This window comes from Augochlora pura, chromosome 6 (assembly GCF_028453695.1).
Source record: "Augochlora pura isolate Apur16 chromosome 6, APUR_v2.2.1, whole genome shotgun sequence".
Taxonomy (NCBI): domain Eukaryota; kingdom Metazoa; phylum Arthropoda; class Insecta; order Hymenoptera; family Halictidae; genus Augochlora; species Augochlora pura.
Genome location: NC_135777.1, coordinates 10,416,823 through 10,435,302, shown reverse-complemented (window position 1 = coordinate 10,435,302; position 18,480 = coordinate 10,416,823). Strand labels below are relative to the sequence as shown.

General features: G+C 33.4%; 2 protein-coding genes across 4 annotated transcripts; both read left to right on the top strand.

The window, feature by feature from the left end:
• Window positions 1–1,054: 1,054 nt before the first annotated feature.
• Window positions 1,055–6,994, top strand: LOC144471812 (uncharacterized). 2 transcript variants are annotated; one of them, XM_078184282.1, is made up of 5 exons: window positions 1,055–1,629; window positions 2,738–2,977; window positions 3,047–3,276; window positions 3,354–3,737; window positions 3,814–6,994. In XM_078184282.1, exons 1-5 carry the CDS (start codon window positions 1,468–1,470, stop codon window positions 4,157–4,159), a joined length of 1,362 nt encoding a protein of 453 aa, XP_078040408.1. In that variant the 5' UTR covers window positions 1,055–1,467; the 3' UTR covers window positions 4,160–6,994. The 2 variants fall into 2 exon arrangements, with proteins under 2 accessions (XP_078040408.1, XP_078040409.1); XM_078184283.1 differs by lacking the exon at window positions 1,055–1,629 and adding an exon at window positions 2,365–2,503.
• A 3,591-nt stretch (window positions 6,995–10,585) lies between these two features.
• Naprt (nicotinate phosphoribosyltransferase) lies at window positions 10,586–18,293 on the top strand. 2 transcript variants are annotated; one of them, XM_078184279.1, is made up of 11 exons: window positions 10,587–10,911; window positions 11,486–11,656; window positions 12,476–12,602; window positions 12,815–13,026; window positions 14,100–14,218; window positions 14,295–14,488; window positions 15,133–15,318; window positions 16,206–16,431; window positions 16,504–16,824; window positions 16,887–17,015; window positions 17,102–18,293. In XM_078184279.1, the coding sequence occupies exons 1-11, from the start codon at window positions 10,842–10,844 to the stop codon at window positions 17,177–17,179; spliced, it is 1,833 nt and encodes a 610-aa protein (XP_078040405.1). In that variant the 5' UTR covers window positions 10,587–10,841; the 3' UTR covers window positions 17,180–18,293. The 2 variants fall into 2 exon arrangements, with proteins under 2 accessions (XP_078040406.1, XP_078040405.1); XM_078184280.1 differs by lacking the exon at window positions 15,133–15,318 and having other exon boundaries at window positions 10,586–10,911.
• The last annotated feature ends 187 nt before the right edge of the window (window positions 18,294–18,480 follow it).

Below are 18,480 nucleotides of genomic sequence, written 5' to 3'. Positions count from 1 at the left end.
AGCATTCAAACAAAATATACATTTATTCAGCTATATTATTTATCGTAGTTTTATTTTAGTAAAATTAATACAGGTTAATTGATTAAATATTTTTACAAATAATTATGGCAATTTGAGATCATAATTAAGATTAAAAACTAGTTACATTGGATTATAAATCATTTGATAGATCATTAACCTTCAATAAAAACCACAATTTAGTGTTTTCAAAATGAAAGGAGGTTGATTACATGAAATTTTGATGGTTTGTATAAATCAAGTTTACGCAGATAAGTTATTTACTTCTAATTAATAATTACTCTTGCTGGTTGACAAAAATATGTATAAAATTAACCGTTAAAAACTTCACGGAACACGAAGGAACATCAAAACTTGAGACGACGAGGTATCGCTTGTATATACCGAAAGAATGTATTAATTGCTAATTATTAAGTATTGATTTTTTTTAAATGGGGCCGTAGCATATCCAAGGGGGAGGCTGTTCGTTCGCAAGTACACTGGAACTATTTTCCACACCGACAAAAACGTCTACAATCATTTCTCCCTCCACATGCGCGTAGTAATACACGAGCAGAAAAATGGCGGGAAAGTTTCGAAAAATTCATACCGTTTTTTCCGATATCCGATAACTTTGTAAAAAATCTATCGGTTTGTGTGTATTCCTAATGCAATAAACTTGCCGTTGCATCGATATTACAACTACAAGATAAATCAATTTGCCTTCTGTAGTGGAAAATGAAAAAATACAAACGAATGGGCGAAAGAAGATGGCGGACCAATTAAGAGTACCGCGCTGATACATTTTATTCTTTATTTGTGATGAGGGGTAGTATTTTAGAAATGAGAACCGAACTATTTAACGAGATAACATTAATTAACGCGTAAACAGTCTGGGAACGATATAAAAGACTCGCTGTAGCATCTTGTAACGGTGGTATCGTTAATACGGACGGAATCCATAAATAAAACAATTGGTTATATACATATGTTTTTCAAATCGACGAATGCTATTATATATTTTGTATTGAGCACTCGTTTCGGGAGAGAGACGCCGACGCCCGGCGCCGACGTCGTTTTTAAAGCGTCAACGTTGTGCCAGAGTAATCTCACCCAATCCGGGGGACTCATAAGTAAAAAAAAATCGTTAGAATAATCAACCCTCTTGGACACGCTGGCACATCGTAAAGATGCATCGGTGAAAAGTTTTATTGTCGGAGGTTTTCGACGTTTTTCATTGAGGTGTTAAGATAACGAGCCAGAGAAAGGGGGGAGAAAAATATAACAATGAGGAATGAAATTAACGTTGTGGACAAAGAGGCGTGAAACCGTTTCTCCGTAATTGTAGGATTTTTTAAATTCGTGCTCCGGCATCGAGATACGTATTCGTTGTGCAAAAGAAACGTGGGTCCATCCTTCACGTGGGTGATAGCTCGTCGACTCGTTTTTTCTTTCACGTTTCATTTTGAAATGGGTACGGCGGGTCGCGATTTTGAACGCGATCGGGAGGACGAGCTCCACTGTCGAATTTGTGCTAGTGACATACCAAGAAACGACGGGGTCCACATTTTCGCCGAGGATGGTAGACGGCACTACCTGCAGACCAAAATACGAAAATATCTGTACATCTTGGTGAGTCTGACCGCGCTCCATGCGAATCACTACGATCGCCGTTGTATGCGCGCCTGCATGGATACAAGTCGAACCGAGTTTGTGTATGCACTTTTTTTTCGAAATCTCACTGGGACCTTCTCTCTGATCTCTGATCTGTGATCTGTGATCTGTCGATCCCCCTCGTACCCTATAATTCGAAAACGTGAACAAGTGTAAGTGTGTGATGGTCCAAATTTAAAACGACATACTATAATGTTATTTAGTAGACCCATTTTTACTAAACTATGTTTACTCTATAAACATACGATCTGCCGTTTAATTAATTCGTCTGATTCCAAAAATTAATCTACTAATTCCGTTACTATTACTTTGTTGAAAATGTCATCGAAATCCAACGTTTATTCGTGGTTGAATACATTTATACGATTAATTTTTATGCAAACTAAAATATACTTTTCGTAGAATATGTAAAATATTTCGTTAATAATATAGTCCAAGATTTGTGGTTTTTTAATATGGAAGAATTTTCAAAGGGTTATTTTCTGGACATGGTGCAACGATACACTTCAAGCAAAGTACGTACGAAGACAATTTTTCTCGTCGGTGTAATTACAAATGGTAATTAATTCAATCGAAATGTGTTCGGATATGCAATTGGGAGTATAATACTGTATATTGAATACGAATGTTTCTAAGGGATGGTCTGTTAAGGGATCCATTTTGTTACGAATACAAAAGTGTTAAAAATTAGCATTTTATTGATTACAATAAGTATACTGTATACGATATACATACACATGCATACGTACACATACATTCACTCATACATCTATAATGTAATCCAATACGTGATTCGCTTTCCAAATACAATATGACGTTTCTTAAATTAAAGGTGGAATATTTAACATATAATTCACAACATAATTAAATATTTTCAATACAAATAGAAAAATGTTGACTTTAATAAAAATCAAATTAATTTATATTTAATGATAAAAACGTTCATAAAAAATTGAAAACTTTATTGTGATGTGATATTGACAATATTATTTAAATTATTAATTTATTTTTAATTAATATTCATTTTTTTATTTATTATACATTTATTATTTAAATTGTGTTACAGGTGTCTTCTGAAGATAAGTTTTCAAAAATGGTGTGCGTTACATGCATAAAAAGATTAGAGAGCATTCATCGCTTTGCAATGATGGCATATAGAACCCAAGAGAAATTAAGGTTGCAATTATATAATAGTATAGATAATACAAACTCTGTGCAGGATGTGGATTCAGACAGTGCTAAAGACCCGCAAGATGGAACAAAAAGAGTAGAAGATCGGGGATTGCTACACACCATATTAACAAAAGTAAACAAAACATATTCTTTGTTAGAAATTATTTTATTTAAATTATGTTAAACTGATTTTTCCTTATAGGGTGCAATAGAAATTTTGGCAGAGGGTGAGCCATTGGGACCATCGGAATTAATATCACAAGAAGACAAATGTCCTAGTCCAAGTATGGAAGAAATGGAAGTTAAAGTAGATCCAATGTTATTTTTACAATATGGTATGGAGCAGTCAGAATCTGAAACTTCAGTGAATTCAGATACAGAAGATAAAATAACAAGAATCGATTCTCTGGAACCATTGTCTCTAACAAACAAGTAAGACTACTACTGTATTACTATATGCACGATTTAACAGGAATATTTGTTTACTAACTTTGTACATTTTTCCATAGAGCCGAGGATATAAAAAGAGAGAAAGAAGATGAGAACAGCGACGATAGAGCGCAAGTAGACGATGAGGAACTCGTTTCTAATGCACTGTCTAAGCCTCACGAATGCACGATATGTTCGCGGTCCTTTATATCCCAAATTGGTCTACAAAATCATCTATGGTCTCATTTGCCTAAAGATAAGCGAACCGATGGAAAGCCTATCCTTAGATCACAACAAGTGTACTCCACCAACGGCGTGCTTCACATGAACACCGATAATAATACATCAGGAAACTTTGTTTGTCCAATTTGTAGTAAAAAAATTTCTACCAAGGGCAATTTAAAAGTACATTTGGAAACTCATCGGCCTAAGGGGAAGTATGGTTGCGATATATGTGGTAGAATGTAAGTTAATCAATTGATAGAAAAATTTACGTTTAATCAAGCAACGTGTAGTAGCAACAAACAATTGTGTTTTCAGCTTTAAGACGCAGTCGAATTTATTCAGACACAAGGAATACCATGGAGGAATACAATTCCCATGTAATGTCTGCGGCAGAGTTTATCCAACGAATTCAACGTTGCGTGCCCACAGTATCACGCACTCGGATCTGAGACCGCACGCGTGTCCCTTGTGCGATAAAACATTTAAAAGAAATCAGGATTTGAAGTTTCATATAAATCAACATACAGGTGCAAGGCCTTATCAATGTCCTTATTGTCCAAAAGCCTTCGCGAGTTCAGGTAATTGTTTTTCACATCGTAAAAGGATGCATCCTCGAGAGGTACATCGAGATAGACAAAGAGCGGCAGATTTAATGAGATGAACCATGGGTAACCACTACGAAGAATGGTTTTAGAGAGACGTAATAATTTAGGAAACGATTGTTTTAGATGTTACGGAGTGAACGAGCTTTAGTTTTGAATATTAATGGTGCTAATACGGGAGGTAACAGCAAATTTTGTATGCTTTCGTTGACTCGTTTGCAATTAGTGTTAGGTACGTTAATGTTAGCAACACGCACTTAGTTGTTTATTCTTGAGCCATGACTAGGTTTTATGAAGACAGAAATAGCAACGGATAAATATATATATATCTTAATTTTGTATCTTATTAATGTTGCTGGACATGCATTTCTATTGTTGTTGACGAATTTAGTGATTATTATTTTATAACTCGTACGTACATAGTACAAGTGATAATAACAATAGGTTTTAAACACTCTAGTCGAAATAAGAAATTTGTATTTTTTACTGGTTTATCTATATTTACCATGTACACATTTTCTTCTCAATCCCTAGGATAGAAATTCTAATTAGACACCATTCTCGGTACCATTTCTTAGAGAAAATTCTACGAAAGTTTAATATCTAAATGAAAACAACAAATGTTGTATAACACGATAAACGATAACAGGATACGTACAGTATTATTTGAATCGTTTCGAATTAGAATATATTAACTCATTGATTACGAACACGATGAAACATTAAATGATAAGCGATATCTTTTATGAGTTGACTAAAGTACCAAGTAAGACACGTCGAAAGGAACTTGACGGAATAAAACTGTGATTTTTTATAAATCGGCGATATCTTTGACATACGAAAATTGATCCGTGTTCCAATGGGTTGAGTATTCGAGTAAATCACGAATATCGTAGAATAGTGATGGCACAATTTATTGCGAAATGTTTACGCTCAAGATTTGTGTTCTCCAATATTACTAGTTTCTCAGATCGTGAATTGTTCTTCATGCGTAACATGTTATAGCAACATGTACTCGATATTAATTAATGGAGAAAGGTACAAAGGTTTAACGTTCGATCATTTTATGTTGAACTGATAGTTTAGTCGTTGGCGGAGACGATTTTATCTTGTCGTTATTAAAAAGACAAATGTATACATGTACACCGTACACATACACGCATAAACTCAGACATACGTGAACGGATTTGAGCGACGTCGAACGTTCTAAAAGAAAACGCGTTATTTTGTCCATACAAAGCATTGCTGTGTAACAGCAACTACTTCATAAGGCTACATTATACAAGACGGTGACCAAAGAAAAATTCAAGGAAAAACGAAAATGTTAAGGGGCTGGGGGGTGGGGATACACACTTGTGTACAAGGGAAAGTTGGTAGTTCGAGGAATATTTTTAGCACGATAAACGAGCATTATCATTGAGTAACGTTAAGACTGTATACGAAAATTCTGTGTCAAATTAGGTTAATACATTATAAATGTAAGGATAGTATACGAAATATCAATGGCCGTATTGTCATGAAAGATGCATCTAGTTTATTCAGATACAGTATTAAACGAGCTAACAAACGTGTAAAACAAAAACTGTAGAGGCCGTAGACGATGTTATGAACGATCCACAATGTTATTCTTTTAAACAGTTCTGTAAGGATTAAAATAAATGTTAACTGAAGTCTGAGTAGCTTTAGGAGAATTTAGATAAGTTTAGTGGAGCCGTGTAATTCGTAGAGATCGTAGACCGTGCTTCCGTATAACGTACACACTCGCCCACAATTTGTGTGGTACACAGACAGGGACGGGGGAAGGGATCTGAAATAGCAGAAATTTCGAATGTGAGGTAAAGCAACTGTTGACAAGTGGACTGCGGATTCTATAGAGTTGGCTTAGTATATTTTTCGTTCTGATCAACATCGTGATCGAAGAAAGAATCCGTAATGCAAAAAAGAAATCAAGATCCGCGGCCTTCTGGTGAGCTAGTAAGCGATTAGGGGATTAGTCGATTAGGCAATTAGACAAGTAAGCGATTAACCGAGTAAGAGCGTATGTAGCATTTAATGACGAGAAAATCTTGTGTAACCACGTTGCTACGTTAGCGATAGTAGGGTGACCAAACTTTCGCCTCGACGATATCTCCGCATTTAATGGACCAAAGATCTTCTTAGCTCCGACTCCGCGGGATACGAAAAACCAGCTAAACGACACATCGAAGCGTTTAACAATAATCGTTATTTATTCGTCGAGCAATCATAGCTTCCACGGGTCGCCCTAGCTTGTTAGAAACACAATTGTATATTTTGCGATTAAGTTTTTAAGGACGCTTGCTAGTCGCATAGCAACACGGGGGGATCATCGAGCGATTATATTTAATGTACTCACAAGAACGATCAATTTTTGTAAAGGGAGAGGAAATAGAAAGCTCAGTTTTTCTACCCAACACTTTAGACGGGGTTGAGCAAATTCTTCTAAACAGAATTCTCTCTGTAACTGCCAAACTTGTTGCTTCCGAAACTTATGTTTTAACCAACAATATGTATACAAATTCGTCGATCAATTATAGAATTTCGGTTTTATTTCGTTTTTTTCGAGATTAATAAATGCTCACTGGAGAATCAGCATTGATTATCAACGATGTACAATTTAATTTTAAATTGCCAAATGATTTGCTCAGTCCCTGCTGTAAGAACGGAGAAATTGAGTTCGAACCATTTGTCTAAAGTCCACGTACCGGAGTTGTCTAGCATCTAACTAGCGATTAAACAATATCTCAGAAGTGCCAGTAACCAAGTGAACTAACGTAGTGTATTTCGGCAGACGAATACTGGATAATTACTTATAGAATCAAGGTATGAGTTATCGGTAATATCAATTGTGACACTTAATAAAAATAATTGTATAAAAAGCCCTCTCTGCTCTGTCCTGTTCCATTCTATTTCGTTCTGTTTTATTGAACGACCTTTCTCCGCGTCCAACACGTTCTCTAGAAAATTTATTGACAGTGATCGTACCACCCTTTCTTCCCTGTTGCGTGAACATCAAAGATTAATAATTTTTTTATGAGTGTGTGACACGCATTGTAGTTTCAAACAAACTTTTCCCCGAACTATAAATATTTGTTACACAAGGGGGTGAAGCAACTCTCCCCTTTCTTTTGTCAGTACTGATATCGAGAGATAGTAAATCCTCAGTTCTATACTATGGTATGATATGATACGATTTATGACATAGTATAAATTTTACGATGATCGAGATCACGAACAGCTGGAAAAATGTCGAGAACACTTACACATTTGTGGATATATATGTATATATGTATATACATATACTAACTCAAGAAGCATGAGTCAGTACTCGGAATAGATTGCTGGTGAATTCTTTTTCGTCCTAATTGTTCCAAGTTATTGTAAGAAACAACGGTGCTAGACGGGTTAAGACACCAGAGTTATTCTAAATTTCCTATTGGTTATTCGATTACATAAGATTCGGATACGGCTTAGAAAGAAGTTTTCGTCGTTCGGATGTTTGTAGGGCCTGTACCAGACACCAAAATACCTCGTGACTTTTGTCCTCGATAGGATCGATCCTCCGCATCGATTTCCACACTCGTAAAATCCTTCCGAATTTTCGCGGGATAGTTGCTAAACGAAAGCGCCTTTCATCTGCAGCTCCAACATTTGGAAGACATCAGCGAGGTATCGGCGTCATAATGCATGGGCACTGCGTTTGGTCAGTGACGTCGTTTCCTTTTGCTCGGCCACCCTCGCTCGAAAGTCCTTCAGATGTTCGTGAGCCGAGAGAAAGCCTAATTCTTTATTGCAATTTCCTCTTGCTTCTTAGAAATAGAAATGCAAACATATACATGTATTTGTTGTAATTTGTAAGAATCGAAAGTCATTCTAATGGGATCATTTTGTAGAAAACAATAGTTTCGTAACAAGGAAATCGTTTATCTCCATTTTGTTTTTTTTCTGTTTCTCTTAATCCATCACTTTTACATGGTATCGAGCAGTGTTTCGTTAGAACTCACGTGTAACAATTGACTCATGTCTTCTCTTGTTGTCCGTTTTATATATAGCTTGACCTCTGCTTTGCGGATGGCATGGTAGAAAGAGGATCTCTACTAATCTGTACAATTAAAGAATGAATTTACTCGAGCGTGACGCATCAAACATATCTCGACCCGAGTTATCTCATCGTTGACGACATGTCACGATAGGATGGGAATGTTCGTAATAAATCTACATGCTATCGGACCGATTATAGGTTTACACAGATAACAGTGATTTCCGTTTATGGTTAATTTACTCATAACAATTGCAAAAATTGAATATAGTTATCGTTGTGGCTGCACGTTGGCCCAAATTCTTATTCAGAAAATATCGAAAGTTTACTTTTAGAATTTGATAAAGCAAACAATGATATAGTGCATGCTCAATTGGCGAATTCTTACGTAAAAGCGTGGTTTATATTTACATTCATGTATACATTGTAATTCGTAAATACAGATAAAACGTAGTTCAATGGAAGTCCTTGGCTATGGAGAGGAAAAGATACGCGAATTATGAAAGGAAGTTTCTGTTGATTCCGTTCCGTTCCGGATGAAAGTGAATGAGATAAAATGAACTAAACCGAGTCTGGCCATCATGAACCAAATCAAACAAAAATAGATTTGAGTGAACTAGACTGAAACGTTGCTTTCGGCTTGAAGCAGGTTAAGCAGTCATTTAACATTAGAGATATCAAGCATTAAAATCGACTAGTTTCTATTGTCTTGTGCTATCAGTGATAGCGTGATCATCTAAGAATATCTGGTATCTAAACGGTTGATTATTTTGTAAAACTTTCACAATATTTAAATAGTATTCCGAAGAACATAGAAACAAATTTTCTGTTTAAAACGTTAATACTTCTTAATAATATCTTGCAATCGAACAAGAGAAAGACATATAAAGTTTTCCGTATAGAAACATCGCGGTGTCATATTGCATAATCGGCGCAACTGAATCGAGCGATGAAATTGATGGGCACTGAAGAGAAGTCTTTGCAACTTGAAGGAGTTGCATCATGGGTGTAACGGCTGCACGCGAGTTACAAACTTTTGCTAATTTTCCGCATTTGAAAAGTTTCACGCGGCCCGCCCTCGCCTTGCGACCACCTCCGCGACTAGCACCTGGGGAAGAAGAAGAAGAAGAACAGCTGCAATGCCGTATCATTACGGCAAGGTCGTACACAGACATGTTGCCCCTAACGATACATTATGTTTAATCGAAGGATCCACCCGACCGCTAGACGACCCTTTGCTACTATAATTGTACCTTCCGTTTCGCGGCACTGTTCTCACACAATTCTACATTCGATTCTACTGTGTTTTCCTTGAAATCGAAATCAGAAATTGTGTGTTTTATTATGTTGTTTTAGGGCTAAGACAGAAATGGAGAAATGTATAAATTTATAGGAATTGAATGACAAATTGATAAATAATAGTTACGAGTGACAATTTGTAAATGTAAACTAACACTGAGTTATTTTAAAGCACAAATAGGTCTTTACATCTACAAAAATGAAAATACAGGTACTGCACCGTAAAGCAGATTCAGTAAGACAAAATGATCGTCTTCCTGTATGTATTGTAATAGAATAACGTAACAATAGTGTAATAATATTAAATAATAAATAAGACGTAATATTGCAGAAACGATAGAGTTTAATTTTTATTTTAGGTTTTATGCTCCTAATACGTATAATAATTTTCGTCGTTTAGCACGTAGATAATTGTTGTGTTTGTGAAGAAACGTTATCGCTACCAACGCATTTATGTAAAACTAGCGTTTGTTTGATTCAAAAGTTTATTGCTGATAAATAGAAATTGTTGTCCTTCAGAGATTACAGTAGATAACGTACAAATATATCGTCGATGTTAAAAATCAACCTACAATCTCGTTCGCATAAATAAAACGGCAAGATGAATTACATTTGAAATGTATTACGTCTGAAAACAAATAGTGAAGCGATTTCGTTGCACAGCGGCGTGGAATTTACACCTAATCCAATTCAAATAGGCTGGAACTTTTGTGGAATCAACGAAAATGAATCATTATTTTCTGATCGCTAAAAATTAATTATTTCAAATTTGCACGTATAGATCGATTTTAAGATCAATCAAATCGAGTGAAAATTTTATGTCTAATCTTTCTTCATAAGAGAGAGCTAATATAGTCTGTATGCATCGTGTTTGTATGTATGTATATATATGTGCATAATTTGACCTTTGATGAGTCAGTTAAATAGACGCGATATGCGAAAGTTATAAGGAGTTGGAGGAAAATAAGAAGAGAAAAATTGGATCGTTACAGGTTACACTAGCGAAAAGTCACAACATTTTCAACGTACTCACGTGTTCGAACGAATGTAGATACGTAACCCGATTCCTAGTTATTTTTTAAGAGGAGGCTCTGCTATTGGTGGGAATGGCGGAATAACAGGTCGCGTCGTTCGTAATGTCCTTCAAACGTTCCTATCGATTCTAAGAGTTTGCACGGAGAGAGATACCAGGAGCCGAGTATAATACGATGATCACCGTCGAAACGTGTTAGTTCGTCGGTAACGGTGCTTGTTGTTCTGTGGCTAGCGTAAACGTTCCTCGTTCTACGATAAGGAGTCTATCCTTTTATTTTCATTCACTTTTAGTTTCATTTTCAATTTTCCCTGCTTGCGATCAGAACTGTTGAACAGAGATTTCACAGAAAATGTCAGACGACGAGGACAAATCATGGTGTCATTCTCGTCAAACTTGCGTGGTGCAACCGCTATTGACAGGTATTTAGAATGGGATTTTATACAAATAACAAACTAGCCGTGAAAAGTAACCTCAAAATAACCGACTCTATTTTATTTCGTTGTTTATTTCCTTATTGAAATTGCAAAAATGATGTCACACAGTAGTGGCGTTACAAAATATTACGCATGTGTACTATTTGTAAATGAATTTGAAAATTAATTCGACGTGGAATTTTCTATTCTTTCTTTCTTTTTATTCTTATTTTTTCTCCTTAAGAGAAAATCACACATTTTTGTTCTTGCATTATTTCTTCCTTTTACAGCGAATTGGTCTTTAAGAATTTACAAACACGCACAAATTTTATTTTATAACCGATGTTGTTGCAATAATTGTTTACTTATCCATAAATCGAACATTATTTACCAAATTATTAGTAAATAATTAGTAGTCATTCCGGATAAGTGAATCTTAGTGTATTTTTTGCACTTTTCATACAATTATTCAAAACAATATAGCTTTGTACTCTTGATAGTGTAAACCTTTACAATTAATGACAAACAAAAATAAAAGGTTCTACGTTCATTCAAATATAAGGTTATTACTTTATTTCAGATTTATATCAGATTTCAATGGCATATGCCTACTGGAAAAGTGGAAAGGTAAATGATCATGCAGTGTTTGACTTGTACTTTCGCAAAAATCCGTTTCAAGGAGAATTTACCATTTTTGCGGGACTGGAAGAATGTATTAAATTTTTGGAGAAGTTTCAGTATTCTTCTAGTGGTAAACGTTTGTATTTACGTACAGGGTGGTCAGTAGCTGGTAGTGCAATAGTAATAGGAAGCATTCTACTTGTAAATATAAGTCGAAAAAGAAGAATAACATTATTTTATTGGCCGTCTTTCCGAAAAAATTGATTTGAAAGATGCGGCAAATTCACGTGGCTTGTCGTATGACGAGAAGTAGAATTCGTATGCCATGGTTAGACGTGCCACGCAATTCATAATCAATAGTAGGGTAGTGGAGTCATTTATCATAGGGTGAATAATTACTGTGGCTTTGATTTGTTTTCAGGCATAATTAATTTCATTTTTATAGAATAAGGTATATTAAACATTTTTATTCTTCTTATTTATTTATTTTTGTATAAAAAAGTTCAATATGCCTTATTCAATAAATACAAAATTAATTATGCCTGAAAACAAATCAAAGCCACGCAATTCATAATCAATAGTAGGGTAGTGGAGTCATTTATCATAGGGTGAATAATTACTGTGGCTTTGATTTGTTTTCAGGCATAATTAATTTCATTTTTATAGAATAAGGTATATTAAACATTTTTATTCTTCTTATTTATTTATTTTTGTATAAAAAAGTTCAATATGCCTTATTCAATAAATACAAAATTAATTTATCCTACAGTAACTAGCTTGATTACCTTATTATTTTTTCAACCTAAATTTTCTTATAAACAGAGCCTCAAATGAAAAAGTATTCTACATTTTTGCCTTATTTTCTCCTAGTTGTATTACCAGTTAATGACCACCTTGTATATATCCTATTTGTTGGTTTAGATATTTATTCTAGGCATTGATTTCACAGATATTAAGTACTTACAGTCGATTATGCCATCAACGATGGATCAAAGGTTTTTCAATTACTTGAAAGATCTGACTCCCAAAGATGTGATAATAAGTGCAATGGAGGAAGGCTCGGTGGCTTTTCCCAGGTTGGTAGAAATACCATGTAATGTGCATGTGTGTGCAGATATCATTCAGTTATGTTAATCATCGTCATCATTGTCATCGTTTAGGGAAATTTTTCTTACTCTTAAGACAGCAGTTTAGAGTTAATGTTCGAATGCTTATCGACATTACATATTTGATGAAACAGCAAACTTTAATAAGATAAAACTTCAATACAAATTGATATGTTATGCAGAATACCATTACTAAGAGTAGAAGGTCCATTAATAATGGTTCAACTTTTGGAAACAACACTATTAACCTTAGTAAACTATGCAAGTTTAGTGGCAACTAATGCAGCCAGATACCGTATGGTTGCTGGGAAAAATATAACATTGTTAGAGTTTGGTCTACGGAGAGCTCAGGGTCCTGATGGTGGATTGAGTGCATCCAAGTACAGTTACATGGGTAAATATTACCTAACATTTTCCTTTAATACTAAATTAATTGTATACGCTGTTACAGAATAGTACCATTTATATTGATTTAAAGAGTTATACAAACTGATTTATATAAGTAAATAAATAATAAATACATATATACATATGTAGCTTTCTTTCATATCAGAAATCAATACATAGTACCATTCTGCAACAGTTACCTATTTTGGCGACAAAGAAACAATTTAAGAGATCAAATTAACAGGGACATTGCTCATTTGTTCAGTCATTCCAGGGCTCTGCTGCGGAATCAAATATTTTTCTTTAGCAATTGTCCGATTTTGATTTGTGTAAAGTATTAAGTGTAGATACTGGATAATTTATAAAGGTACAAAAAATTAAACTTATGAGCCTTCAGAATATACTATGAATAGATACGAAATGTAGTTGCACTGATAAAATGAGTAAAGTGCCTATACAGTATAAATCCAAGATCTTGGGATTGGTTCTCATTGGGTGATATATATTTGTTTTTATTATAAAAGTTTATTGCAGTCGCAGTGTACATGATATTAAACGATAGTTGATAAGATACATGATAAGAACAAATGTATCTTATTTATACAACCACGACTACAATGAACAAAGTTTATTAACACTAGATTGCCTAAGCAAGTCATTTTGACTGCTTTCAATTTCAATTAGAAAAATAATTATGTAAATAATGACACAGCTTCTTATAATTTTGTGACTTTTTCTGCAACATCTAAATGCGTTTATTAAACATTGTTGTGTTATACCTATATTGCCGAAAAGCAGTCATTTTCCCGTCTTGAAGTTCCCGTATTTCTAGTGTTAACAAAATTTATTGTAGGTTTTTAAAAAAATGTAGCCTTAAATTGAAAAATGTCATTCTCTTTTTCCAACTTATTTTTGTATGTAGGATCACTACCTAGCCGGTTATACCATAATTTTCGGGATACTCTGTATTTCCATTTATATGTTGACTAAAATTTTATTATAAATTTTTAGCACTATGGCGGTAATACTATATAAATTGTTCCAATAATTACTATAATTAATTTTTGTTTTTTTTTATAGGTGGCTTTGATGGTACCAGTAATGTATTAGCTGGAAAGCTTTACGATATTCCTGTTACTGGAACGCACGCGCATGCATATATTACGTCTTTTACGGGCATTGATGACTTGCAAGAAAGGGTAAGATAATGGTTAAGTAATATGCTCATAGATTCATAAAAAATATTTTATGCTAATCAATCGTACTTTTTTCCAGACTTTGGCGCACAAAGAGACAGGAGAGGTTTACAATCTTCTCGAATTAGCATACAAACATCAGGATTCCATTGCAGCTGATGTAGGGATTCTAGTTTCTGAGGTTTCTAGTGGAGAATTAGCTGCTTTGATTAGTTACGCTATTGCTTTCCCGCAACGATTTGTTGCTCTTGTAGACACGTATGACGTGAAAAGGTATGACACTATGCTTACTTTGTTTATATTTTCATTCATCTCATATCTTTTCTTGCTGAAATTTTGTTTTTAAAAGTATCTTCTTTTGCATTTGTGTTTGAAATACGTACACTTTGGGAATTGTACTTAAAAATGTGCACTGCCATATTTTTGTACTGGGTATAGTAGTGCATAGTATGGTATGCTACATTTAGCATCGGTTGTATTTTGCTATCTATAAATATAAATATTATTATATGTTGCTGTTTAGTGTGCATGGATGTGAAGTAGTTCAAATAAAAGATTGTCTGAGTTTTGGCGAGAAATAAGAAGTCTCATGTAAATGTTTCTTAATCGTTCTTATCGTTTCTATTCTATTTACAATTCCATTACAAAGATTCGCGAGACAATATTTTCAAAGAATTTGCTATGATATTTTTGATACAAGCTACATTTGTGTTCTATAATTATGAAAAAGAATTATACATTAGGTGTATCTATTGATACTACTAAATATTATGGGCATTATATCGGTAGCGTGATTTTTATTCAAAGAGTATACTTAATCGGGTTTGCTACATGCATTAATAATTCTAATTACACATTCATAAAGCAGGCATGATGAAACATATACGAACTGTACCCTAACAGGAGTGTGTTTATAGCATCGAAACCACGACCAAAAGACAGGCACATATAGCCAGCCTAAATGTAAAGAATAAACGTCTAACAAATGGGTCCAATTCTCATGCTCAAAATGGTGTCAGAAACAATCCGATATTATCAGAAACGACTTCGCATCACAAGAATGGCTTTTTAAGACGAGGCGAATTGGGTGAGCTCTATGTGAGGTACGATTTTTATCCTCTCTGTCTGCTTTGCAGGATATAAATCATCATTTTTTTTTTAATCTACAAAATATAAGTTAGTCCATTATATTACCTTTTACAAGTAGAAAAATTATACGTTTCTAGAAACATTATTATGTTTAATGTTCATTTCATCTATATGAATTAAACATGTATGACCACACATGCAGTTTTTATTAGTAACTCTGTATCACTGAAATACAAATTTAACTCGATTTGATTCATCTGCTCAATAAAAACTTCATTCTGTAAAGCGGGCAAATCTATATTTTGGAATATCTTGTTCATAGCATGAAATAACTAAGACGAAACAAGGCAAGTGTAATATCATCTTTGTTTCAAATGTACGACCTTATATAGTACCCTTCCCAATTCAGCCATTTAACTAAATAAATATTAACTTAATGTACTTAATCTTAAAAAGATACAATAAATTATGCCTTGTAGTTAAAAAAAAATGTTGATAAAACAATGCAAAGTTGAATTTTGTCTATTTACGAATATTAGTTAGATTGCATGTAATGTTAATTGTTATATGTCCTGTCCAAAGTAATTGTGCTACATGAGCACAAGACAATGAGATACTTCGTGCATTTAGACATAATCAACGATACTGCATGTTCTACACTCATTCCTTTCATATTATAGTTGGGTACAGTAACATTAGAATTATGTTTCGTTATGTAGACTTTTTGTAGTTTATTAATGATACTGGTGATGTAATTTGTAACAGTAGTATTACGTAATTTTGTGGTTGAGAACATAAGACATATTATAAAATAATTGATCTTTTCTTTGTAAGCTTATAGCAATATGTCTAAGTACATAGGTTATCTATAGTAGCTATAATAGCAAATTATTATATTTAGGAGTGGTCTACTAAACTTCTGTGCTGTGGCATTAGCTTTGAATGACTTGGGTTATAAAGCAATTGGTATCAGAATTGATAGCGGTGACTTAGCATACTTGAGTAACACGGCGAGAGATATGTTTGAAAAAATTGCAATCAAGTATAATATACCTTGGTTTGCAAAGTTGATGATCTGTGCATCAAACGATATTAACGAGGAAACTATTCTAAGTTTAAATGAACAGGTAAATACATCTGTCACAAAACATTGCAAATACATGTTTCTTTTTCCTATGTGAAGAACTTAATTTTTGTAGAGTCATAAGATTGACTGCTTTGGAATTGGTACACATCTGGTAACATGTCAAAGACAACCAGCATTGGGTTGTGTATATAAAATGGTTGAAATTAACAATCAACCCAGAATGAAGCTTAGTCAAGAAGTTGATAAAGTAACAATACCAGGAAAAAAGGATGCATTTAGATTATATGGAACAGATGGATATGCTTTAATTGATCTTTTGCAAAGAGCCACTGAAGAAGTTCCACAAGTAAAGCATAAAGTTCTTTGTAGACACCCATTTCAAGAATCAAAGAGAGCATATGTTATTCCAACACAAGTGGAGTCTCTACACAAGGTAAATTGATACATTTTAAAATTGTAAAAGTTACATATGTTTAATATTATAACATTATACAGGTATATTGGAAGAATGGTAAATTATGCCAACCACTACCCACGTTACATGAAATAAGAAATAGAGTTCAAGAATCCCTGAGAACACTGAGGAATGATCACAAAAGAAATTTAAACCCTACACCATACAAAGTAAGTACCATAAATACTTCAAATTCTGTATATATATGCTTCTTGACAATTTATATCGACTATTATAATTAACAACGTTTATTCAGGTTGCTGTCAGTGACGATTTATATAGTTTCATACATGATTTATGGCTTCAAAATGCACCCATCGGTGAGCTCTCGTGAAGCTATGATTAAATCACTGTTACAAACTGGTTACAAACAAACTTGAAGTTGTTAACACATGAAATAGACCGTATATTCTGGTGGCCTATATGACATTATATCGAGGGTATCAAAAGTTTATTTTTTACACTGTTCAAAGTACATCTACATGTATATCCATCGTTTGACTATAGTAGTATATTTTGATAACTTATGCAAATCGTCCTATGATACGTTCACATAGTTTTTGTAAGCATAGGATTATCTATAGAAAGTATTGCAATTGTATGGATTATACTATAAACATATAGTATTAATCAGAATCGGTAATCACATTTCACTTTTCAAGAGTGTAAAACGGGTAAACACAAATTAGTCATGCACAATTCACGTAAAATTACTTTTACTTTTTAAACAAACAAAAACAAAATTGTATATACAATACAAAAAAATCTGCAACCAGTTATGTAAATAAAATATAAATAATGATCGACATTTTACAGGTTATTCTTTTTATATTTTTTTGTGTTTGTTCATAGAAAATGATTTTTCTCAAGCTTTTTTTATTGAAATATGTTGTGCTTTGCAGTACAAGCAAAACATTAAACTAGAAAAGCAATTTTGTAAAATAAGTGTCTAAATGTTTGTGAACGCAACCTGTGAAATATTGTATGTTCATAAACAAACCAGTAAAAGTTTTGTGCGTACCTTCACATTATGAATAACTTACAAATTTCATGCATAATAAAATTTATATAGAATTTTAAGGTGTACAAATATGTAAAGAAGTACATTATGAACAATATATTGTATATATTTGATATACAATACTTGTTTTGAAACAATTCATCCAATAATATTGACCAAAATATTGCTAAGTTTCTTAAACTTTTACTGATGTATATCTGGTTTTTTTGGATGTGTTTATCTATAATTTGATCTTGTTTTTTTACTATATAGTTGTATATATTGAGACATACTTTAGGTACATATGTATAATAAATTAGTATTGACAATGATAGATTTTTACACAGAAATTTTATTGTACGTGCATCTGTAGATCTACTGTTTTTCACATTAGAACAATTTAATGTAAACTGATATATCAATAAAAGATAATTGTTTTTACATTTTATTTCTACTTCATTCATTGTAATAAATCATCTGTTAAAAGTGCATAATAACAAATTAGTATATTGTACTTTCCCCAATAATATTTCAATTTACAAATCCTTCATTATATTCTAACATAAAAAGACACATGGTGACTTTGTATGTTTTTGTAAATAACATTTCGAGTTTCTTTAGCATTTTACTTTCAT

Excerpts from the sequence above, each read along its gene's own strand:
- LOC144471812 (XM_078184282.1), top strand. The coding sequence starts at position 1,468 with ATGGGTACGGCGGGTCGCGATTTTGAACGCGATCGGGAGGACGAGCTC. Across the intron at positions 1,630-2,737 it reads GAAAATATCTGTACATCTTG|GTGTCTTCTGAAGATAAGTT; the intron begins GTGAGTCTGACC and ends ATTGTGTTACAG. Across the intron at positions 3,738-3,813 it reads TGCGATATATGTGGTAGAAT|CTTTAAGACGCAGTCGAATT; the intron begins GTAAGTTAATCA and ends TTGTGTTTTCAG.
- Naprt (XM_078184279.1), top strand. The coding sequence starts at position 10,842 with ATGTCAGACGACGAGGACAAATCATGGTGTCATTCTCGTCAAACTTGC. Across the intron at positions 13,027-14,099 it reads ATCCAAGTACAGTTACATGG|GTGGCTTTGATGGTACCAGT; the intron begins GTAAATATTACC and ends TTTTTTTTATAG. Across the intron at positions 16,825-16,886 it reads AAGTGGAGTCTCTACACAAG|GTATATTGGAAGAATGGTAA; the intron begins GTAAATTGATAC and ends AACATTATACAG.